A 25,947-nucleotide genomic window follows, 5' to 3' on the forward strand; every position below is an offset into this window, starting at 1 on the left:
GTAGAGAAAATTTATGGTTGACACCACCTTGGGATAGTTTTGACAGGAATTCGGGGAACTAGGAATATTTTTAGTTCCATCTGGGTTGATGGATCAGCAAATAGCTAGAGAGGATTAAGGGGTGGGGGCGGGAATCAGGCCTTGTTTCTCATGTGACAGATAACCGATTCCACAGGTCTTAAATGTGACCATTTGCGACACAAGATCTACCCACCAGGGAAGAATGGCAGATGAAGGTGATGGACTATATGGAACTGGCGGAAATGACTGGCAGGATCCGAGACCAGGGAGAAGAGTTGGTGGAAGAAGATTGGAAGAAATTTAAAGACTATTTACAGAAACATTGTAAAATTAATGAATGTTAGAAAGATATTGGAATGAACTTATGTGGTTTTAGCAGAAATGTTATAAAGGATTAGGAAAAAATAGACTGTTAATTGGTGAAACGAGGGAAACTAAAGTTATATCATATTAAGATAAATTATAGGACAAAAATTGTAAAAGATGGAAAGGATTTGCTGAAATAGTTAACCGAACTAGAATACAAAAAAGGGAGGTGTGAGGAGGTCAAGAAAACAGATGTGTTATTTTTTTAATGGACTTTATTTTTCTGTTTTTGTATTTTTTTCTTTTTTTTCTTTTCTTATTATGATGTGTTGTTTTTGATGTTGTTTAATATGATGTTATTATTTTTTCTTTTTGTAACCTTTAAAACCTTAATAAATATTATTAAAAATAAATAAATAAATGTGACCATTTGCTGCCTCCCAAAATTATGCTTAAGCCTTTCCCCTCCCCCCCCAAAAAACAACAACAACTCAAACATGGTAGCTGGTCTTGTCAAACGGGCCAATATAAGGTTCATTTGGCAAGTTTGTTGTTGTTTAGTCGTTTATTTGTGTCCGACTCTTCATGACCCCATGGACCAGAGCACGCCAGGCATTCCTGTCTTCTACTGCCTCCCGCAGCTTGGTCAAACACATGTTCGTAGCTTTGAGGACACTGTCCAACCATCTCGTCGTCTGTCGTCCCCTTCTCCGTGTGCCCTCCATCTTTCCCAACATCAAGGGGGTCTTTTCCAGGGAGCCTTCTCTTCCCATGAGGTGGGCAAAGTATTGAAACCTCAGCTTCAGCATGTTTCCTTCCAGTGAGCACTCAGGGCTGATCTCCTTCAGAATGGATAGGTTTGATCTTCTTGCAGTCCATGGGACTCTCAAGAGTCTCCTTCAGCACCATAATTCTTTTTTAAAAAAATAAATAATATTTATTAAAGTTTCAAAGAATTACAAAAAGAAAAAGAAAACAGAAAAAAACAAAGTACAGAAAAATAAAAACAATTAAAAACAAATCAATCTTTACATGTCTTGTCTTTCATTTACTTGTTTCCCTGACCTCCTCACACCTCCCTTTTTTGTATTCTAGTTCAATTGGTTACTTCAGCAAATCCTTTCCATTTTTGCTTTTATCTTAATGATTTATCTTAATATATTGTAACTTTACATTCTCACCTATTCGTGATCTAATTTTACCTAATTCTATAACATTACTGCTAAAACCGCATAATTTCATTCCAGCATCCTTCTAACATTCCTTAATTTTACAATGTTTCTGTAGATAGTCTTTAAATTTTTTCCAATCTTCTTCTGCCGACTCTTCTCCCTGGTCTCGGATTCTGCCAGTCATTTCCGCCAGTTCCATATAGTCCATCACCTTCATCTGCCATTCTTCCCGGGTGGGTAGATCTTGTGTCTTCCAATACTTTGCAATAAGTATTCTTGCTGCTGTTGTAGCATACATTAAAAAATTTCTATCCTTCTTTAACACCAACTGACCGACCATGCCCAGGAGAAAGGCCTCTGGTTTCTTCAGAAAGGTATATTTAAATACCTTTTTCATTTCATTATAGATCATCTCCCAGAAAGCCTTAATCCTTGGGCACGTCCACCAAAGGTGAAAGAATGTACCTTCAGTCTCTTTACATTTCCAACATTTATTGTCAGGCAAATGATATATTTTTGCGTGCCTAACTGGTGTCATGTACCACCTGTATATCATTTTCATAATATTCTCTCTTAAGGCATTACATGCCGTGAACTTCATACCTGTGGTCCATAACTGTTCCCAGTCAGCCAGCATAATGTTGTGTCCCACATCTTGTGCCCATTTAATCATAGCAGATTTAACCGTTTCATCCTGAGTGTTCCATTTCAACAGCAAGTTATACATTCTTGACAGAGTCTTAGTTTGGGGGTCTAACAGTTCTGTTTCCAATTTTGATTTTTCCACCTGGAAGCCAATCTTCTTGTCCAAATTGTATGCCTCCATTATTTGATAATAATGAAGCCAATCTCACACTTTGTTTTTTAGTTTTTCATAGCTCTGCAATTTTAATTTATCTCCCTCTTATTCCAAAATTTCCCAATATTTCGGCCATTTGGCCTCCATATTGAGCTTTTTCTGAGCCTTCGCTTCCATTGGTGACAACCACCTTGGGGTTTTATTTTCAAATAAGTCCTTATATCTTATCCAGACATTAAATATTGCTTTCCTGACAATATGGTTTTTAAACGCTTTATGTGCTTTGACCTTATCATACCACAAATATGCATGCCACCCAAATACATTATTGAAACCTCCTAAATCCAAAATGTCTGAGTTTTCAAGAAGCAGCCATTCTTTCAGCCAGCAAAAAACAGCTGATTCATAGTAAAGTTTAAGGTCTGGCAGGGCAAATCCACCTCTTTCTTTTGCATCAGTTAGTATTTTAAATTTTATTCTGGGCTTCTTGCCCTGCCAGACAAATCTAGAAATATCTCTCTGCCACTTCTTGGCAATACATTCATTTTTATCACAGCAATACGGCCTAGCAATGAAAGCTTCAGATTAGACCATATTTCTAAATCCTTTTTCACTTCCGTCCAGCATTTTTCATAATTATCTTTGAATAAATTCACATTCTTGGCAGTCATATTAACCCCCAGGTATTTCACTCTCTTAACCAATGTTAAACCTGTCTCCTTCTGAAACCTCTCCCTCTCAGTCACTGTTAGATTTTTCTCTAAAACCTTAGTTTTTAACTTACTCAACTTGAATCCTGCAACCTGACCAAATTCTTGAATCAGTTCCAATACTCTTTTAGTACTAGATTCTGGCTCCTGTAATGTCAATACTAGATCACCAGCAAATGCTTTCAATTTGTACTGTTTGGCTCCGACTTGTATACCGTTAACCAATTGGTCCCTTCTAATCATATTTAAGAGAACCTCCAGGACCGATATAAAAAGCAATAGGGAAATTGGGAACCTTGTCGTGTTCCCTCCAGCACCATAATTCAAAAGCATCAATTCTCCATTGATCAGCCTTCTTTATGGTCCGGCTCTCACTTCCATACATCACTACTGGGAAAACCATAGCTTTAACTATACGGACCTTTGTTGGCAAGGTGATATCTCTGCTTTTTAAGATGCTGTCTAGGTTTGTCATTGCTTTTCTCCCAAGAAGCAGGCGCTTTTTAATTTCGTGACTGCTGTCACCATCTGCAGTGATCATGGAGCCCAAGAAAGTAAAATCTCTCACTGCCTCCATTTCTTCCTCTTCTATTTGCCAGGAGGTGATGGGACCAGTGGCCATCATCTTCGGTTTTTTGATGTTGAGCTTCAGACCATATTTTGCGGTCTCCTCTTTCACCCTCATTAAGAGGTTAATTCCTCCTCGCTTTCTGCCATCAAGGTTGTGTCATCTGCATATCTGAGGTTGTTGATATTTCTTCCGGCAATCTTAATTCTGGCTTGGGATTCATCCACTCAAGCCTTTCGCATGTTGAATTCCGCATATAAGTTAAATAAGCAGGGAGCAATATACAGCATTGTTGTAAAGGTAAAGTAAAGGTACCCCTGCCCGTACGGGCCAGTCTTGCCAGACTCTAGGGTTGTGCGCTCATCTCACTCTATAGGCCGGGAGCCAGCGCTGTCCGCAGACACTTCCGGGTCACGTGGCCAGCGTGACAAGCCGCATCTGGCGAGCCAGCGTAGCACACGGAGCTGTTGGGATACTGCCAGGGAGATAAAGTCCATCTGAGCCCCCATGCCGGCTGCCAGACGATCCATCGACCTCCCGTAGATTCAGTATCAGCAATTAGCGACACGAAGCCTAAGAAATAGCTTGCCACATTCTTGGGCTGGTGCACACTCTGTCAGCAGAATTCACACAGCAAAAGTTGCACTCAGGAGAGTATAATTTAGAATGTTTATTCAGCGTTGGTCAGAACAAAGAACAAACATGACTGCCTGCTAGTGTGTTCTGGCGCAGAGAGAGAGAAAACGAAAGCAATAGCAAACATAAACATCCTGTAAAAGGAAATGCGCAGACTCTGTGACTCACAAGCCTGCTCTCTCTTAAGGTGGAACGGAAATATCCTAACATCCTCCCCCTTTCCGTGTAACCTGTAGTACCTGTGGTTCAACCCAATTGCAACCTCTGTACGTAAACCTTAAGTTGTTCTCTGTTAACAACCTTAGACAACAGATCAGCAGGAATTTCATTTCCTGCCATGTAGGACACCTGAATCAGTCCTTTCTGAATACACTCTCTTGCACGATGTAGCTTAATCTGCAAGTACTTGGTTCTTTGCTTGCAACTCTCTGAGTTCAGCAAAGCCAAACAGGATCTATTGTCTTGATACACTTGTACAGGACATTTCACAGTAACCCCAATGTCCTTAAACAGTTGCATCAACCATTCACAATCCATGAGTGAAAATGACAAAGCATTGAGTTCTGCTTCACAGGAACTTAGGCTCACTGTCGTCTGCTTTTTGCACAGCCAGTCAAACAGACAGTGGTTGTACATGTAGCACACTCCAGAAGTGCTTGTACCATCCATGGTGTCACTTCCAAAACTTGCATCTGCAAAGATTTCAAGACCTCCAGTCTTCTGACTGGTGAACCTCAGCCTGTAGTGCATAGTCCCTTTCAAATAGCGGGCTATGCGCTTCAGAGCTTTCCAATCCTGAACAGTAAAATTGTTAGCATGTCTGCTAAGCAGGTTAGTGCTTACAGCAATGTCAGGTCTTGAGCAGTTACAGATAGGTAGCCGTGTTGGTCTGCCATAGTCAAAACAAAACAAAAATTTCCTTCCAGTAGCACCTTAAAGACCAACTAAGTTAGTTCTTGGTATGAGCTTTTGTGTGCATGCATGTGTGTATCTGAAGAAGTGTGCATGCACACGAAAGCTCATACCAAGAACTAACTTAGTTGGTCTTTAAGGTGCTACTGGAAGGTCTTGAGCATCTAGCAATGAAATTCAACTTGCCTAGAATGCATCTGTACAGCGTAGTGTCAGAAAACGCTTCAGCAGTACCATCTACCTGGTAACCTGTCACCATCGGTGTGTCTGCTGGGTTTGCATCAACCAAATTCAACCTGGTTAATACATCAGCAATTTTCTGTGTCTGGTGTACCAGAAAATTACCTGTTTGGTCCCTCTCCACCTGCAGAGAAAGATAGTTGGATACCTCACCAAGTAATAATAATAATAATAAATTTTATTTATATCCCGCCCTCCCCAGCCGAAGCCGGGCTCAGGGCGGCTAACAACATTAAAAAAGATCCTTCATGTCAAAGTGCTCCTTCAGTTGAGCTAGGGTGCTTTGGTAAAAAGCCTGATTCTTCCAAAACATCAAAAGATCATCAACAAAACATAAACAATACAGTTTGTTTTGCCCCTCCTCCTTGATAAACACACATGGATCAGCTTTGCCCTGGTGAAAACCTAGAGAAAGCAATGTCTCAGTGAGTTTTGTGTTCCAACACCTGGCACTCTGCTTGAGACCATATAAGGATTTCCGCAGTTTACAGACCATTCCCTTCTGTATCTGCATTCCATCAGGTGGAAGCATGTACAGCTGCTCCTCCAAAATCCCATACAAAAAAGCTGTATTAATGTCATGATGGGAAACATGCAGTTTCTCCTCTGCAGCTATCTTGAGCATCAGCCGAATGCTCTCATATTTGACGGTGGTCGAGTAGGTCTCGTGGTAATCCTGTCCTGGTACCTGTGAAAAACCTCTGGCAACCAATCTGGCTTTGTGTCTGACAACCTCGCCATTCTGATCTGTCTTGGCCTTGAAGACCCATTTGCTGCCAACCAGTCTCATTCCTGGGACTACCGGTACCAATTCCCAAGTTTGGTTCCTATTCAAGGAATCAACTTCAGCCTTCATGCCATTTAGCCAAGGCTCAGCATCTTTAGAGGTTAACTCCTGAACCTCTTTGAAGCTTGAAGGTTCCCACACCTTCTCTGAGCTACTAAGAACAGCAGTTGCCCTCTTAGCAAACTCATCAGCAAATCTCTTTGGAGGTCTGCCTTTGGTCGCCCTTTCAGACCTGCGAACTAGACGTAAGTCTTCTGGATTCATCTCCTCCTTCTTAGGAGAAAAGTGACCAATGGTGAACAGCGGTTCTTCCAGTTCATTGTCAGACGCATCAGATGGTCTGACTGAGGCCTTTGCGCTCTTGCAGTCTGCTGTGTCATCACTGTCACTGGCAGCAGCAGCAGCGCCACCAACTGAACTGGAATCCGAACTCTGATCATCATCATCATCATCCTCATCCTCATCCTCAGCTTTCTCAACATTATCTGGTTTGTGCACATCCTCCTCTGGGTAACTGGAAAATTCCCACATTTTCCCCCCACTTTGGATTGTACTCAACACTCTTGGTGAACTTAATGGACTTAGAGTTAGTCATCCATATCCTGTATGCACCTTTCTCGTACCCCATGAACAAACCATGTGCCCCACGCTTCCCAAGCTTGTTGCTTTGTGGGGTGTGTACCCACATGTCAGAACCAAAGATTTTCATGTGCTTGACGTTCGGTTTCTTACCAAACATCTTCTCGTACGGAGTGCAACCTATGGGTGATGACAGTCTCCGATTAACGGTATAAACAACCGTTGACAGAGCTTCCCCCCAAAACTTCTCAGGGAGGTTGGCATCATGCAACAAGGTTTTCAGGCCTTGAAGCAAAGTTTGATTTGCTCGCTCCGCAAGTCCATTCATCCATGGCGATCTAGGCGTTGACAAGTCATGCTGGATTCCCTTCTCAGTCAGGAAAGCTTCAAACTGCTGAGAAGTGAACTCCCCGCCCTGATCGGTAAAAAGACAGCCGATACGTTTACCACGAACATTCTCCAACCAAGCACAGAATGCCTTGAACTTAGGGAATGCTTGCGATTTCTGCTCAAGCATAAACACATGAATGTACCTGGAAAAGGAATCAATTAGAACCATGAAATACCTTGCTCCTCCCAAAGATGGCGCAAGTGGACCAACCAGGTCTGCGTGCACTAGCTGGTAGGGTTTGGAAGCCTGCCTGCTAGACTCCTTGCCTTTTGGAGCAACCTTCACCTTGTTCTCTGCACAAGATACACATTTCATGTGATACTTACAAGGTTTGATGTTCAAACCTTCAACCAACTCTGGCATCTTGGCTAGCGCTTGCCAAGAGAGGTGACAAAATCTTCGATGTGCATCGTGAATGCATCCTGCATGAAGAACTTTGTTAGTTTGTGCAACACAACAAGAATCAGCATTAGACACAACAGCATTGTCATCATAAGTTATACAGAATAAACCATCCATAAACTTTGCATGCAAAACGTCCTCTTTGCCTTTCCTGATGAAACAGACGCTCCTCTTGAAGGAAATCTCAAAACCACGCCCAGTCAGCTGTGGGACACTTAGCAAATTGTCTGCAGCTCCTGGAACATAAAGTACATTACTGATGGTTGTATGCAAACTTGCAAGTTTAACAGTCCCTTCTCCTGCAATTTGCAACGTCCTTCCATCAGCCAGGTGGATCTCTCCGTCTTGCAGTGTGAAGGAGATAAACAGGTGTCTATCCTTTGATAAATGGCGCTTGGCGCCTGAGTCCACAATAAACCTGGCTTTTGGAGCAGTCTTTTCAGCAAGCAAAACCTTGTTTTCCACCGGCGTAGGCTTTTGCAGCTTGTCCCCCTGCTCCTGGCCATCAGACTTGCCTTTAGCCTTTGGTGAAGCAGTGCCAGCAAACAACGCTTTGTTTTCCACTGGCGTGGGCTCTTCACCCCCCCTCTGCTTCGGGCCATCTGCAGGCATCTGTCTTTGTTTACCTCTGGCCTTCCGGCCTCTGCAAAGACGATGACCTTGGTTCCCACGAGAAACAGAGCTCTCAGCTGCCGACTCCTTGGCTCCCCCTGGAGGCTGGAATGCTGCCTGGGCTGACATCACAGTCTGCTCCCTCTGCAGTTTGCAACCGGTGCCCTCTGCATCCCTGCATTCACTCGCATTCTGGGAAACAGCCAGGACCTCCGATGCACTCACACCCTGGGAATTCAGACTCTGAGCTGGGACGATTGGCAGATGGGCAGCTTTCAAAGCATTCCACATCTTAGGTGCCGTCACGTTGCCAGCAAGCATTTTTATTTCCTCTAGAGAGACGGACAAGACGATTATGTCAATGGCCCTCGAATCCTGGGCCCTCCATCTATCTGTCAGAGGAACTGGAGGGGCTTGAGACACAGTATGCCATACTCCATACTGACGCAGCAAACTCTCACACCATTTTGCCCTGGTCTGATCATTTTTTTCATTTAACTTAGGGCATTCCGCAGCTTGGAAAAATTCCATTTCAGGTTTTCCTTGAGCCCGAGCCTCTCTCTTTACCTCAAAGAGTCCTTATCTTGGCAGCTCTGGCTCGGCTCCCAGGCCAATTAAGGTACCGCTCCGGCGGGAAGGCAAACTGCGTTGCTGTGCGCTGCTCTGGTTCACCAGAAGTAGTTTAGTCATGCTGGCCACATGACCCAGAAGCTGTACGCCGGCTCCGTCGGCCAGTAAAGTGAGATGAACGCCGCAACCCCAGAGTTGTCTACAACTGGGTCTACCTTTACCTTTACTTGAAGGACCAAACCAAGAATTACAACTATCTCTTCCTCAAAATGGTTCAGCCTCCGCCACCTTTACTGCAGTCAACTGAAGGCAACCAACTATGCCCTGGGCCCCCCAATCTTTCTCACTGCCAATGAAAACTAATAAATGAAAAGGAAGAGAAGCTACCCATGTCACACTGACACAAACACCTTGCATATGAACTTCGTAAAATAATGAAAGTGTACTACCCCTCCCCCCTCTGCTTGCTCTCCCCACCTCTCAATTCCCCAGCCTTACACTGTATACAACATTAAAGTCTGTCTGTCTTTGAATTTTTATGATATCCAAAGTAACAGAGTAGCTTACAGTTAGGAAGCCAAATAGTTATTCTAGTTGATAGTTCCTTTTTACAGACTATACAGTGGCCAGACTCTTGCTATTCAAAAGAACTTTACTTTCATAATCATATAACTGAGAAGAATAGAAGAGGAGTCTGTAACCTGAAGTGTATGTAACCCGAGGTACCACTGTACAATCTTCTGCTTATTCAAACACGGGCACGTTCTCCCTTGAATTCTCTTATAGTTTGTTATGAAACATTTTTCTTTCACATCAGCCGTATTGTCTCTGTTTCTGCACAGGTTTCTGCTTATTAACATTTAGTGGCCGCCGGGACCACATAACACCGGTCTTGAGAGATCTGCATTGGCTCCCAGTACGTTTCTGAGCACACTTCAAAGTGTTGGTGCTGACATTTAAAGCCTTAAACGGCCTTGGTCCTGTATACCTGAAGGAGCATCTCCACCCCCATCATTCAGCCCGGATACTGAGGGCCTTCTGGTGGTTCCCTCATTGTGAGAAGTGAGGTTACAGGGAACCAGACAGGGGGCCTTCTCTGTAGTGGCGCCCACCCTGTGAAACACCCTCCCTTCAGATGTGAAGGAAATAAGCAGCTATCCTATGTTTAAAAGACATCTGAAGGCAGCCCTGTTTAGGGATGTTTTTAATATTTAATGCTGTACTGTTTTTAACACTTGATTGGAAGCTGCCCAGAGTGGCTGGGGAAACTCAGCCAGATGGGCGGGGTATAAATAATAAATTATTATTATTATTACATAATGATCTTCCTCTGCTTCACTTCAGATAATTCAGTGGGGCCTCTTCTCAGTTCATTCTCTTCTGGATCAGTGCCTTAATCCTTTGTAGATTCTGTATATCACAGAATAACCATTGAGATGTCCCCAGATGTTGTTGTCCAGTTCCCATCAGCTTCAGCCACAGGGCAGACAGTCAAGGATGATAGAAACTCTAATCTGGATCTCACCACCTGGACTCTGCAGCCCTATATCCTTCCCATTGAAAGAAATGTGAAAATTAATTTTGGACGCTATAGATTTATCCTGGTCTGGAGCATGCAATGGCTTTTGTTTTGCAGCTGTGTGATTTGTGCTCATATTGTATTGTGGTGGCCATTGGCTATAAACAATAAAATTTATAGATACGGTAGATTGAACTGCAAAAATAAGTAATAAAATAATAAAATGATTTTATTTTTTTGGTCCTCACTCCAAAATGGTGTGTGTGATTTTGGTTATATTGGGGGTGGGGTGGGGGGTGGAGAAGTATGAAGGCCAAAACCGCTCCCCTCCTCTGCTAAATGGATGCAGGAGACCAGAGGCAGTGAATGAAAAATCAGGGAAGGAGAAACCCTCCAAGTGTCACTATTTTCCACGGATGTCCCTGATTTAGAGAAGCCGTCCTGGTTTCTGATTTGATCCCAGAATGTCCCGCTTCTCCTTAGGGTCTCCCTATTTTCATTGAAGAAATGCTGGAGGGAATGGAGTTATCCGACCCCCGGGCATCTGACAAGGCAATCCTGTATAGGGACGTTTGAAAATGTTTAATGTTTTATTATGTTTTTTATATATGTTGGAAACTTCCCAGAGTGGCTGGGGCAACGTAATAAGATGTGCGGTATATAAATAGGAAAATTATATTTATGGAATGGGATGTTCCTATTTTCATCAGAGAAATGTTGGAGGGTTTGGAAAGGTCGGTTGCTGGAGCTAAGTGATTGCATGATCCCAACCAGCAGAGCTGGGAACTGGACTGCCTCCTCCAGCTACACATTCGGGCTGCAGGCATAGCTGTTAACCTTCCCTTTCTTTGCGGGAAATTCCCTTATTCCAGTGCCAATTCCAGCTGCTATCCCGGACTGTTAGATATCCAGTAGACTGTCCCCGGACAGGTGAGGCTGCTGATCCCTTATTTTCAAATCTGAAAATTGACAGCTATGGCTGCAGGGTGGCATCGTCCCAGCTTTCTGGAAATATTTGCTGATAAGGAAACCATTGACTGCACATCAGATCACAAGGAGACTTATTTGTGCAACATTCTGGATATCTTATAAGATGCCAGGTAGATTCCAATGATAGAATAAATTCTGAGGGACAGCGCAAGGGGGCGCATCCAGCCTCGCAGCCCCCCAGGGCCCAACCCACAGCCAGCGAGCTCCGATGCCCAGAGAGGCAGGAAAGGGGGCCAGCCAGGGGGACTCGAGAGCGGCTGCACTTTCCTGTCCCCCGCCGAGGAGAGCGGAGGAGCAGCGGCCCCGTGGCCTGGCGAGTTTCCCCGGAGAGGAGCCGGATTCCGCTGCAGGGACGGAGCGAGGAGTCCGAGGTGCAGGAGGCGGAGAGCAGGTGGGCCTGGCAGGATCAGGCCCCGAGCGGAGTCAGAGGCTGCAGGGCGCCCCCCCCCAACCGGGCAGGAAGGGGAAGGGGCGCAGCTGAGGGGCAGGGCATCTGCAGGAGGGCACAGGGGCAAACATCTCTGGCTCAGGCTGGCACGGACCCTGCCGGAGACCCTGGGGAGCTGCTCCCTTCAGTCCGGAGCTCAAGGGGCAGAATGAGGGCTCCAAGGCAGCTGCTGCTTCCCGGTGGACGATGCATAGAGTCGCTCACGGATCAGCGGCGGAGCTGGGGCTTTTGCCGCCCCTCTCCCTGTCCCTCTGCAGGGAGCCCCGTCCTCTTCCAGGGTCCTCCCCACGGCGGAGAGGGAAGGGGAGGCAGGGGGGGGGAATGGAAGAGCAGTGCAGCGGGGGGGGGGCTCTTCCTGTGCAGCCCCCTGACACCCTTTGCAAGCCACTACTCCTGCCCCCCTTCCTCTGCCAGTGCCATTGATGAACCTATCGCCCTCCTTGGTGAATTGGTCTGATCGCCTTTGAAAGCTCTCTTTGCCACCACCATCGTCGCATTTTGTGGTAATGATGTCCATCAGATTCATTTAGCAAGGAAATGGCTTCTTTTGTCTTCCCCAAATCAAGGTACACTGTGCCTACACATGGAGGTTCTGTTGTTCTGTCATGACTAATAAAACAGCTAATAGATCTATTTCCCGGAGAACGCATCTGATCTTTTCCCAAGCTGTCAAAGCTAGTGACCTCTTGTGTCTGCGTGTAAATAAGTAAGACTTATTTATTCATTAATTGTTTTATTTCCACCTTCCTCAGTAAGGCAGCAGAGTTGAAGGCTGAGGGTTGAAGTGGGTGACAGTTTAGAGAATGCAGAGGAAAGGAGGATTCTTAAGAAGTGTGGCATATGGAAATGAATTAATGATAATAAAAACGTTGAAGACAGTATTGTTAAAGACTGAGGAAGGCGAAATTGAAATTAGCTATTCATTTTCAGATTATTACTCATTTCATTTCTATACTGCTTCATATTTTTAAGGGAAACAATCTCAAAGCAATTAAAGGGAAATCTCATTGCAGTTTGTGTCCATAGGATATTGAGAACATTGTAGATCCAGGAGTTCTCTCCTCCTGATAGTCTTTAGATTTGATTGTTCTTTCTGATAGAGCAGGAGGAACGAAACGTTTATGGGCTTAAAGCTGCATTGATTCTGGAGGCCACATTCCAGTGAGCTTTGTGGCCAATGTATGCACATGCATGCGCACACAGAAAAGAGATGCAGACCATAAAGTCACATGCACACACGCCAGAGGTGCTGCACACACTCACCAGACATGCCATCTAGCATACATACAAGTCTTGCAAACTCAATCAGCATGTTTAGACCTTCCAACCCCAGTCTTGGGGGGAGGAAAAATAAGAGCACAAGAAGACCCTTCTGAATTAGCAAGGAGATCTGTGGGAAAAAGACCCTTCAGATTGTTCTTTAGAAATCCTCTTTAAAGAGCAGCCAGAGGGATCATTTATTTTCCTTTTGCCCCATTTCAGCACTGTGCTGGTTTGTGCTGAAATTGGAGTTGAAAAGATCTCTCTAAGGGCCCTTTAGGCATCTTTCTCTCCAGGACAGACAGAGATCTTCATCCTATGATCATATCAGGAGATGGAAACGGCAGGGACTAGCAGGACACACCCTGTGGCTTGGGAAGCCATATGCAGCCAATGGACTGCAAGTTAGAATGTCTTCAGTCAAGAGAGTTTGTGACCATCAAATATAAAATATTTCGGAGTGGGTTGTTTGATTTTGTTGTTCAATATTCCTTTTGTCAGTTTCTTGGGCTGTGCAGATCCCATACATTTAAAGCACGTGGCTTCGCCCAGAGAACCACGGGACCTGTAGTTTATTGCTAGAGTTCTCAACACCCCTAACAAACTGCAGCTGGCAGGATTTCTTGGGTGAAGCCATGTACTTTAAATGTTAGGTGGGTCTGTCACAGCCTTAATCATATACAAAGATCTGTTGTTTCTTTTCCAACATGCTAGAAGTTGCAGCCAGGATCAGCATTCCCTGTCCACTGAACATGCTCAGTCCTCTCACTGGGTTGTTTTTGGATTTCCCTCCCACTGCCTTGGTTCCCCCCCCCCCCAAAAAAAAATATTATTTGTACTTCCATAAACCGTTTCCCCCAGTCTTGGGATAACTTCCCCTCGTCCTTGGGTGGAGTTGTTTGGGTGACATAAAGATTGTCATTCACATCCTGAACATTAGAAATAGAAAGTGTAATAATATATTTCAAAAACTGGCAAATGGTTAAAAAATGTCCTTTTGTTTTTATTCTTGGGTTTTATTTTACTTTGTGTTTATTTCTTTTCCAGCAGGGTGGCATAAAAATGGAAGAGCAGGGACCCAGGAGACCCATTCAAAGGGAGAGACTGGAGTGCAAAGGAAAGAAACCTCCTACCGGCCAAGTTGGGACCATCAGGGATCTTCTGCCCCGGGCAGATTTATGTCAGATTAAGCAGGAGCCAGAGGAGGGGCAGCCGCAGCAGCAGTGGGATGCCCAGAAGCAGGATTTCCTGAAGACGATGCAGCCCCCTCGTTCAGGGTGGGAAACCCCACAGGCTCCCAGTTCTCCCCACTCCGGGGATGGTGTCCTCTCCTTCAGGGGAGCTGCGGATGCCAGTCGGTGGCCCAGTGGGAGAGCAGGGGGGACAGACCAGACCCTGCTCCCAGACACTGAGGGGCTTCTGGGAAAGGTAAGTGCCCTCCTCTCACCTGGGTTTCCAGCACATGGAGGTCACAGGTCCACTGCCTCTAGACATGGAGGTTCTGTTTAGCTTTGGTGGTGAATATTCCTCCTCCCTGCACTTTCTCTCTAATCCACTTTTAAAAGGCTTGCTAGACCAAACTTTCTTATACATGGGAGTTTTGTGATCATATCTCCTGATGTTGTTACTTTAATAAAGCAACCACAGGGGACTTGGAATTTCATCAGAGCAGAAGCTATGTCAGAAGAGGGGTCCTTCCACCAACCTCCATTTTCCTCCTCTAAATTTCCTCCATTTCCAAAATGCTCTTTTTGCTCCCCACTGGGGTAGAAATCTTGGCACGTCTTGCAGCCTCAGCACTGCCATGTGCAGTTCAAATAGAGTAACACTGGCCTACCTTGCAAGGTTGCTGCAAGATTTATTAAGATAATGGCCAGGTTCAGATGACTAAATCACAGCCTGAAAAGCTGGGTTAAAAATAGGAACAGTTTTTAATGCATTGCTGCAGCAAAGTTATGCTAAAGCCTAAGTTGACCCAAGTTTAAAACTAAAAATTCTAGCCGCCACCACAGTCTCCTGGCCCCCACAAACAGAATGCATCACTCCAGGAAGGACCCCCACCCAACCTTTAGTGAGAGAGGGGAAAAGAGAAGGACTCTGCATGGGTAGTTGCACAAATTTACCAGCTGTGGTCCTGCACTGGCAGCAAGGCTAACAAACAGGGGAGCTGGGAACGTGCTGGTCCCATATCTCCCTGCATCTGCCTCCTGACCCAATTGTCCCAGCTTACCTCATGATTGGGCCGGCCCTGAGGGTGAACTGTGATGAAACCAGGCAGTCTCTTATGAGCCATAACTATCAAACTTTCCATTTTGCCCAAGCCAGGAAACTACAGCTGCCAGCTTTGGAATAAGCTGGGATATTAAGCTAACTTCAAACTGTGCTTGGTGAAAACAGGAAACTCTGGCTGATCAGTGGCTTCGTGGTTTGACTGATTCCACTGATAGCAGTAAAAATAGGAAGCCCTGTTGCATTCGAAGGGGTTGTTTGGACAGAGTCTCTGATCAGCATGCCTACCAGGACAGGCTTAAAAAGGTAAAGGGACCCCTGACCATTAGGTCCAGTCGTCACCAACTCTGGGGTTGCAGCGCTCATCTTGCTTTATTGGCCGAGGGAGCCGGCGTACACCTTCCGGGACATGTGGCCAGCATGACTAAACCGCTTCTTGCGAACCAGAGCAGCGCACGGAAATGCCGTTTACCTTCCTGCCCAAGCGGTACCTATTTATCTACTTGCACTTTGATGTGCTATCGTACTGCTAGGTTGGCAGGAGCAGGGACCGAGCAACGGGAGCTCACCCCATCGCAGGGATGCAAACTGCCAATTATTATTACTTGCACCCTGCCTATCTGACTGGGTTGCCTCTGCCCATCTGTGTAGCTTCCAACAAAATAAAAAACATCAAAAATTTCCTTGTAAAAGGCTGCCTTCGGAAGTCTTCCATTTTGTAGAAATGGCCTTCAGATTTAAAGAATTGCCCTCTTTAAGGAATCACGTGGTGCAAACATGTAAGTTGTCCTCTAAGTCCAAACACACACATAGTAGGAGCAAGAAGTGCTCCAAAGTGCTTATCTTGCGAACTTGCCGTCTGAGTTGTTTACTCCTGACCAAAGTTCCTGTTTCCCAAAAGGACAGGAGGGGGAGCAGAGGAGGAAAGGGATGGGTTTGAAGGCTCTTTCCCTCAGCCGCCTCTCTCCCCTGAGGAACAAGAGCAAAGGGTTTTTGCAGGGCAGGAGGGCAGAGGAGGAGGCAGCGAGGGCAGAGGGAGCAGTGGGCGGATCCCCCGCCTCTCCCAGGGGGTCCAGATGCAAGCAAGGGGCTTCCTTCTTCTCCATGCAAGGGCCACCCATGTATTCAGAGCAGTCCTTGGCAGATTAACTCTTAAGTTCCAAGGGATCTACTCTCAGGCCACTAATGTGCATACCATGCCAGCCTTAGGAAGGGAGGCGGGACAGGCAGGTGAAAGGAATTGCCAAAGGTATTTGAAAATGGGTGGGGGATCTTGGGAAGGGGGTGCCCGCTTGTGACTGAACTTTATTACGGTCATAGGCCAGGATTAAAAAGCATATAGATAAAATAGCAGTTAGGATTTTTTTAACCAATAATTGTTAGAGCAAATTAGGACATGGAAACAGGCATAGGATAAAACATCTAAATAAAATACAAGATTAAACACGGATAATGGATGGATAAAAAAACCTGATAATTAAAACAGATAAGAACTAAAAACAAACAAAGACACACAGTTAAAACAACTGTAAGAGCATAAGAACTAAAAGACTCGCAGTTAAAACAACTATAAGAGACTGCAGAGTAGAAGCCTCTTAAATAGAGGACACTCACAACATTAGAAACTGCTGTGCAAATATGGTTAAAACAGACAATTAAAACAATGTTCAACGCTAAATTTAGAAACAATGTACAACAATAAACTGTCCCAGGGAGTTGTCTCAGAGTCACCCATGGAACCGTGTTTGGGGCTTTTCATGTCGGACTATTTTGAGTTGGGCGATGGTCTGTGCCTACAGAAATGTACACAGAATCTGGCGACCATCCAGGTCATCTTTTGATCTTTGCCTAACAGCAAAAGGTCAATTTTTTGCTTTTGCGGGAGATCGGCTATCCTCACCAGTAGGGGATCCATGATCTTACTACGTGCCTCTTCATAATAGGGACATTTAAAGAACAAGTGTTCTGGGCTTCCTATCTCTCCCAATGGACAGGTGCAAAGTCTCTGAGCATACGGGACCCTTCTAAAGGCTTCATCCAGGACCAGCGAGGGAAGAGCCGAGCCTCTGGCGAGTGTAAAGGCCCTTCTTGCATCCCTAGATACGAGAAAGAAGAGATATGCTGCCAGTGCGGCTATATATCTCTCGATTTCTCCAATTCTATAGTTGGGGCACCTTGCACAGTCCTGCTGTCTCTCAGTGTCTAATATTCTTTGCCTGACCGTAGCTTTTGCCTGGCCCAAGCCCAGACTTAGAAGGGCTTGAGGGGCAAAACCCAGTTTCCGGAGGGTGTTCAGGACTGCAGTCTGCCAGCCCGACTGGAATTGGTCACAGAGGATCAATGGGGCTATCCCTCGGGGGAGCAGGTTCAATGTCAGCCATTTGTAAATTGATGTTAGGCAGATGCTAGCCTCCACTCTCATCATCCCCATTTCCAAGCTAACCCATGCGTTTGAGACACATCTGGGGAATTGGAGGAGAGCTCTAAGAAGTCTGGATTGAACTCTCTCAAGTGGGGAGAAAGCAGAGGAAGGTGGACCCAAAAAGAACCATAGAAGAGTTGTGCCAAAGTTTTGGCCTTGTATAATTTTAGAGCTGCGGGAATGAAGAAACCCCCTTGTGCTCTGAAGAATTTAAGGATACAGTACAATTAGCATTTTTTCCGCTAGGGGGTGCCCAATTGGGGCTTCTCCAGGGGCAGCAGAATGTCTTGGGCAGGAGAATCCCTGCAGGGGCTCTCAGACTCCCTTGGCTGTTTCTTCCCTCCCTCCCAGGAAGCTGCAACTGGCTCTGGATTCTGCGCTCCTCAGGAAGCTGAACCTGCAACCCTGGCGAGGATGGAAGTAGGAAGATGGACGGGTGACTTGGTCAGGCTGTCTCCCGCATCCCTCCCCACAACCTCTGAGCATTCCCTCCCAGGACCCTTGGAGAAATCTGGTGAGTTCCAGGGATGAGGAGAAGGGGACAGGGACAGATGGATGGTGGAGGGAGAAAGAGGAAAAGATGGAGAGGAGACAAATGGAAGGAAGTTCCTGACAGGAAGAAGGAAGGGGTGAGGCCTTCTCCGAAGCAGCTCTTTGTTTCTGAATCCATTTCCTAAAGTAGTGGGGGCAGATTTTCTTCCTCCAGGCTTTGAAATCTTAGGTGTTATTTCAATGGCAAGAATAATTGATTATAATGATGTTGCACACCAATCCTGAAAAATCGGTGAAGGGGAATGAAATGCTTCACATAATTATTTATAATTAATGTATTTAAATTGTTTCTATTACTCTTATTTTTTATAGACAGGGTCAGAATGATACATTCCACCAGCATCAAAACACAATAAATGCAGGCACCTTACCAGTTTGGTGGGGTTATGGGACAAAGGACCAGTTATCATGATACACAATTCCTGTGGCTGGAGGCTCTGCACTTAGGATTGGGGCTGCAGAGTGAGAGGGGCACCTCCCTGCTACACTGCTCTTCCTTTCCCCCCCTGCCTCCGCTTCCCTCTCCGCCGTGAGGAGAACCGTCAAAAGGGGCTGGCCTCCCTGCAGAGGGACAGGGAGAGGGGCGGCAAAAGCCCCAGCTCCGCCGCTGATCCGTGAGCGACTATATGCATCGTCCACCGGGAAGCAGCAGCTGCCTTGGAGCCCTCATTCTGCCCCTTGAGCTCAGGACTGAAGGGAGCAGCTCCCAAGGGTCTCCGGCAGGGTCCGTGCCAGCCTGAGCCAGAGATGTTTGCCCCTGTGCCCTCCTGCAGACGTCCTGCCCCTCAGCTGCGCCCCTTCCCTAAGTGCAGACTGGGGTTGTTTGTGTGAGTGAGTGAGTGAGTGAGTGAGTGGGATAATAATTTTAGTACCCCTGCGTAATGGCTTGTTTCTTCCGCACAGACATGAGACAACTCCAGTAGTAATTATCTCAAACTCATAAATCACTGTGGAGCTCAGTCTTCGGCCTGTTCATCCCAGCTTGCAGTTGCCGAGTCCTCCAGCAAAGAAGCCCCCACTTTCGCTTTCTTTTCCCCTCTTCTCGCAGATTCTCTCGAGCCTACGATTTTTTGGACAGGCTATTTCGGGGGCTCTGTGTCAGAGCTCAAACTGGAGATAACAGTCTGTGCCCCCCCCCCCGCCGGCACCCCCTCTTCCTGCTCCTCGTTCTTTGCTCCTGCTGCAGCTTGGCTGCTCCTCCCCTGCTTCACATTCCAACTGAATCACATCTCTTGCGTTCTCAGGCTCTGTCAGCGGAGGCACGAGAGGCTTGAGATTCACGGAGCTGACACCCTGTAATTTTGTCCGTCCCTAAGCTTCCATGGAGATACTGTGGTACAACCTTGGTGCAAATTTCAAAATAAGTACACAAAGCCAACAAAGAGACTCAGAGGTTTATAGTGGCACCAGCTTTCCTGGTCAAGAGTCCACTTTGTCGGACTGCAGCCCACAAAAGCTTAGGCCATAATACATTTATCTGCCTATAAAGGCTGCAAAAGATGAATCAACAGAAGCGTAGTTCATCTATGGAATCTATCCTACAGGAGACCGTGATGGCCAGCAACATGGATAGCTTGAAAAAAAGGATAAGACTGACGTCCCTGCTCTGCCCTCGTGGTCTAGGCAATCATGCTTCTTGATACTAGTTTCTGGAAAGCACACGAAGGCAGAGAAGACTCTTGTGCTCCAATCCTGCTTGCTGGTTTCCCACAGGCATCTGGTTGGCCTCTGTGAGAAGAGGATGCTGGACTAGGTGGGCCTTTGCCTGATCCAGCAGGCTCTTCTTAGGTTCCAACATAGTGCAATATTTTTACAGTTACATGTAGCACTTAAGTTTTATTTATTTCACAAGGGAAATACTGTTACTTGAGCCTGAGATCATTTCTTCACTTCAGAAAGAAAAAATAGATGTGTCTAATAAGCCAGTTCCACCAGAGATCTGTATTATAAAACGATGGTGCTTTATTAAGTGTGAATGGAGTGATCATGTGTTGCTCTTGCCACTATCTCATCAGCTTTCGTAAAATTTGGAACCTAGAGAGGATAGTGGAGAATGAAGGTGTTAAAATGAGAGAAGGTACAGATTGGGATTGACATGTGTTCAGTTCCCTTTTTGTCTTTCTTGAAAGTCTAACAGAATTCTCTTTCCTCCCAGACTCCCAAACAGGTGAGGAAGATGAAAGTCAGAATTCTATGAAGCCACATGTGAATTTATGGGGGAAAACAAAGAAATTGAGGATACAACAAAAAAGTCACAAAGGAGAGAAACTATTTAAATGTACGGCATGTGGAAAGAGTTTTAGCATAAGCAGCACACTTAGAATACACCAACGAACTCACACCGGGGAAAAACCATTTGAATGTGTGGATTGTGGAAAGAGCTTCAGTCGAAATGATACACTTAGAATACACCAACAAACTCACACAGGGAAGAAACCATTTAAATGTATGGAGTGTGGTAAGAGCTTCAGTCATAGTAGAAATCTTAGAATACACCAAAGAATTCACACAGGGGAGAAGCCATTTGAATGTTTTGAGTGTGGAAAGAGCTTCAGTCAAAGTGGGAAACTTAGAATACACCAACGAACTCACACAGGGGAGAAACCATTTAAATGTATTGAATGTGGAAAGAGCTTCAGTCATTGTGGAAATCTTAGAATACATCAACGAAGTCACACGGGGGAGAAGCCATTTGAATGTTTTGAGTGTGGAAAGAGCTTCAGTCAAAGTGGAGAACTTAGAATACACCAACGAACTCACACAGGGGAGAAACCATTTGAATGTGTGGATTGTGGAAAGAGCTTCAGTCGAAATGATACACTTAGAATACACCAACAAACTCACACAGGGAAGAAACCATTTAAATGTATGGAGTGTGGTAAGAGCTTCAGTCATAGTGGAAATCTTAGAATACACCAAAGAATTCACACGGGGGAGAAGCCATTTGAATGTTTTGAGTGTGGAAAGAGCTTCAGTCGAAGTGGAGAACTTAGAATACACCAACGAACTCACACAGGGGAGAAACCATTTAGATGTATTGAATGTGGAAAGAGCTTCAGTACAAGTTGGAAACTTAGAATGCACCAACGAACTCACACAGGGGAGAAACCATTTAAATGTATTGAATGTGGAAAGAGCTTCAGTCATTGTGGAAATCTTAGAATACATCAACGAAGTCACACAGGGGAGAAACCATATAAATGTATTGAATGTGGAAAGAGCTTCAGTGATAGGGGATCACTTAGAAGACACCAACGAACTCACACAGGGGAGAAACCATTTAAATGTATTGAATGTGGAAAGAGCTTCAGTGAAAGTGGAGCACTTAGAAAACACCAACGAACTCACACAGGGGAGAAACCATTTAAGTGTATTGAATGTGGAAAGAGCTTCAGTGAAAGTGGAGAACTTAGAATACATCAAGGAACGCACACAGGGGAAAAACCATATAAATGTATTGAATGTGGAAAGAGCTTCAGTGATAGGGGATCACTTAGAAGACACCAACGAACTCACACAGGGGAGAAACCATTTAAATGTATTGAATGTGGAAAGAGCTTCAGTGCTGGTGGATCACTTAGAATACACCAACGAACTCACACAGGGGAGAAACCATTTAAGTGTATTGAATGTGGAAAGAGCTTCAGTGAAAGTGGAGAACTTAGAATACATCAACGAACGCACACAGGGGAAAAACCATATAAATGTATTGAATGTGGAAAGAGCTTCAGTGATAGGGGATCACTTAGAAGACACCAACGAACTCACACAGGGGAGAAACCATTTAAATGTATTGAATGTGGAAAGAGCTTCAGTCAAAGTGGAGACCTTAGAATACATCAAAGAACTCACACAGGGGAGAAACCATTTAAATGTCTTGAATGTGGAAAGAGCTTCAGTCAAAGTGGAGACCTTAGAATACATCAAAGAACTCACACAGGGGAGAAACCATATGAATGTTTTGAGTGTGGAAAGAGCTTCAGTGCTAGTGGAAAACTTAGAATACACCAACAAACTCACACAGGGAAGAAACCATATGAATGTTTTGAGTGTGAAAAGAGCTTCAGTGCTCGTGGAAAACTTAGAATACACCAACGAACTCACACAGGGGAGAAACCATTTAAGTGTATTGAATGCGGAAAGAGCTTCAGTGAAAGTGGAGCACTTAGAAGACACCAACAAACTCACACAGGGGAGAAAGCATTTAGATGTATTGAATGGAAAGAGCTTCAGTGAAAGTGGAGCACTTAGAAGACACCAACGAACTCACACAGGGGAGAAACCGTTTCAATGTATGGAATGTGAAAAGAGCTTCAGCAAAAGTGGAGCACTTAGAATACACCAACGAACTCACACAGGGGAGAAACCATTTAAATGTATTGAATGTGGAAAGAGCTTCAGTCATTATGGAAATCTTAGAATACATCAACGAACTCACACGGGAAAACGATTTAAATGTATTGAATGTGGAAAGAGCTTCAGTGATAGTGGATCACTTAGAATACACCAACGAACTCACACAGGGGAGAAACCATTTAAATGTATTGAATGTGGAAAGAGCTACAGTGATAGTGGATCACTTAGAATACACCAACGAACTCACATAGGGGAGAAATCATTAAAATGTATTGAATGTGGAAAGAGCTTCAGTCGATATGAACACCTTAGAATACATCAACGAACTCACACAGGTGAGAAACCATTTAGATGTCCTGAATGTGGAAAGAGCTTCAGTGAAAGTAGAAAACTTGGAATACACCAACGAATTCACACGGGGGAGAAACCATTTAAATGTATTGAATGTTTAAAGAGCTTCAGCGGAAGTAGAGCACTTAGAATACATCAACGAACACACACAGGGGGAAAACCATTTATATGTATTGAATGTAGAAAGAGCTTCAGCAAAAGTGGAGCACTTAGAATACACCAACGAACTCACACAGGGGTGAAACCATTTAAATGTATTGAATGTGGAAAGAGCTTCAGTGAATGTGGAGCACTTAGAATACATCAACGAACTCACACGGGGGAGAAACCATTTGAATGTTTTGAGTGTGGAAGGAGCTTCAGTGTTAGTGGAAAACTTAGAATACACCAACGAACTCACACAGGGGAGAAACCATTTAAGTGTATTGAATGTGGAAAGAGGTTCAGTGAAAGTGGAGCACTTAGAATACATCAACGAAGTCACACAAGGGAGAAAACATTTAAATGTATTGAATGTAGAAAGAGCTTCAGCAAAAGTGGAGCACTTAGAATACACCAACGAACTCACACGGCGGAGAAACCATTTAAATGTATTGAATGTGGAAAGAGCTTCAGTGAATGTGGAGCACTTAGAATACATCAACGAACTCACACGGGGGAGAAACCATTTGAATGTTTTGAGTGTGGAAAGAGCTTCAGTGTTAATGGAAAACTTAGACTACATGAACGAACTCACACGGGGGAGAAACCATTTAAATGTATTGAATGTGGAAAGAGCTTCAGTTATAGTGAATCATTTAGAATACACCAACAAACTCACACAGGGGAGAAACTATTTAAATGTTTGGATTGTGGAAAGAGCTTCAGTCGAAGTGGGGCACTTAAAAGTCATCAGCGAAGTCATACAGGGCAGAAACCATTTAAATGTATGGAGTGCGGTAAGAGCTTCAGTCAAAGTGGACACCTTAGAAGATATCAGCGAAGTCACACACGATGAAAACTACAGGTGTATTGAATGTCGAAACGGCATCAGAGGGAGTGGAGACCTTAATATTCATTAGCAAATTCGCACTAGGCAAACAATATAATTGTATGGAGTTTTTCACTCAGGGTTCACTACTTACATCAAGAAACTCTTAAGGGGGAAATCAGTTGTAAATACATGTAATGATATTTTAGTGTTTGTACTTAAATTTGTATACACGTATACATGAATTTAGTGATGTATGGAAGTGGGAGCTGGACCATAAAGAAGGCTGATTGCCGAAGAATTTATGTGTTTGAATTATGGTTTTGGAGGAGCCTCTTGATTGTTACATGGACTGCAAGAAGATCAAACCTCTCCATTCTTAAGGAAATCAGCCCTGAGTGCTCACTGGAAGGACAGATCGTGAAGCTGAGGCTCCAATACTTTCGCCACCTCATGAAAAGAAAAGACTCCCTGGAAAAGACCCTGTTGTTGGGAAAGATGGAGGGCCCACGGAGAAGGGGACGACAGAGAACGAGATGGTTGGACAGTGTTGTCAAAGCTACCAGCATGTTTGACCAAACTGTGGGAGGCAGTGGAAGATAGGAGTGCCTGGCGTGCTCTGGTCCATGGGGTCACAAAGAGTCGGACACGACTAAACAACTAAACAACTAAAATAAACCTTGATGTTTCCCCCAGTCTTTGGATAATTTCCCCTTGTCCCTGGGTGGAGTCGTTTCGGTGACATAATGATTGTCATTCACAGCCTGAACATCAGAGATAGAAAGAGTAATAATGTAATTCAAAAACTGGGTAATGGTTAAAAAATGTGCTTTTGTTTTTATTCTTGAATATTATTTTCCTTTGTTACAGATAGGTAGCCGTGTTGGTCTGCCATAGTCAAAACAAAATAAAAAAATTCATTCCAGTAGCACCTTAAAGACCAACTAAGTTAGTTCTTGGTATGAGCTTTCGTGTGCATGCACACTTCTTCAGATGAGAAACCAAGACAGAGAAACTAGTAGGAGAACACTTCAATCTCCCAGGACATTATATACAAGATCTCAAAGTAGCTGTTCTACTACAAAGGAATTTCAGAAATAGACTGGAAAGAGAAGCTGCTGAATTGCAACTTATTACCAAACTTAAAACCATGGAGAGACCTGGTCTGAACAAAGACATTGGATTCTTATCTCATTATACATGACAAAGCCATTTTTCACCTTCTCACCCCTTGCTTTTTCCTGTAAGACCTATTGCAGTCGTTAAGAGTCGTCAACAGGCTCATCACAGCTATCTGCAAATCACCCATTCCCACCACCCTTCTGAGTAATACCCCTCCCCACCTTCTCACTATATAGAAGGGTCTGGTGACTTCTGTTTCAGTGTATCTGAAGAAGTGTGCATGCACACGAAAGCTCATACCAAGAACTAACTTAGTTGGTCTTTAAGGTGCTACTGGAAGGAATTTTTTTTCCTTTGTGTTTATTTCTTTTCCAGCAGGGTAGTATAAAAATAGAAGAGCAGGGATCCAGGAGACCCACTCAAAGGGAGAGACTGGAGTGCAAAGGAAGGAAACCTGCTGGCCAAGTTGGGACCATCAGGGATCTTCTACCTCGGGCAGATTTATGTCAGATTAAACAGGAGCAAGAGGAGGGGCAGCAGCAGCAGCACTGGGAGGCCCAGAAGCAGGATTTCCTGAAGACGATGCAGCCCCCTCCTTCAGGGTGGGAAACCCCACAGGCTCCCAGTCCTCCCCACTCCGGGGATGGTGTCCTCTCCTTCAGGGGAGCTGCGGATGCCAGTCAGAGGCCCAGTGGGAGTGTAGGGGGAGCAGACCAGACCCTGTTCCCAGACACTGAGGGGCTTCCGGGAAAGGTAAGTGCCCTCCTCTCACCTGGGTTTCCAGCACCTGGAGGTCACAGTTCCACTGCCTCTAGACATGGAGGTTCTGTTTAGCTTTGGTGGTGAATATTCCTCCTCCCTGCACTTTCTCTCTAATCCACTTTAAAAAGGCTTGCTAGACCAAACCTAACATGGGAGGTTTGTGTGAGGAAATTTCACCCCTACATACCCAAGAATCTCCTGATGTTCTCTACTGATTCTTCAGAGAGGAGGGGCGGTTTTCTGCTCTCTACTTATTCCGCT

At 44.8% G+C, this 25,947-nt stretch overlaps 2 protein-coding genes across 6 annotated transcripts in view; both read left to right on the top strand.

The window, feature by feature from the left end:
• Nucleotides 1-574: 574 nt before the first annotated feature.
• LOC307205997 (uncharacterized protein) overlaps nt 575-25,947 on the top strand; it is a gene marked incomplete at its 3' end in the record, with an annotated part of 53,509 nt that continues 28,136 nt past the window's right edge. Inside the window, exons 1-2 of one of the 5 annotated variants that reach the window (XM_079958781.1) lie at nt 11,390-11,605; nt 13,970-14,350. In XM_079958781.1, coding sequence (XP_079814907.1) covers nt 11,423-11,605; nt 13,970-14,350 — 564 coding nt within the window. In that variant the 5' untranslated portion in view covers nt 11,390-11,422. The other 4 variants (XM_079958782.1, XM_079958783.1, XM_079958785.1 and 1 more) reach the window with 4 other exon arrangements.
• The window catches only part of LOC307208588 (uncharacterized protein), a 54,879-nt gene continuing 51,091 nt past the window's right edge, over nt 22,160-25,947 (top strand). Inside the window, exon 1 of the mRNA XM_079963354.1 lies at nt 22,160-25,280. Within this exon, the coding sequence (XP_079819480.1) occupies nt 22,162-23,829 (1,668 nt within the window). The 5' untranslated portion in view covers nt 22,160-22,161 and the 3' untranslated portion in view covers nt 23,830-25,280. The remainder of the gene's footprint in view (nt 25,281-25,947) is intronic.

Source organism: Podarcis cretensis (genome assembly GCF_951804945.1).
Source record: "Podarcis cretensis genome assembly, chromosome: 2".
Classification (NCBI taxonomy): Eukaryota; Metazoa; Chordata; class Lepidosauria; order Squamata; family Lacertidae; genus Podarcis; species Podarcis cretensis.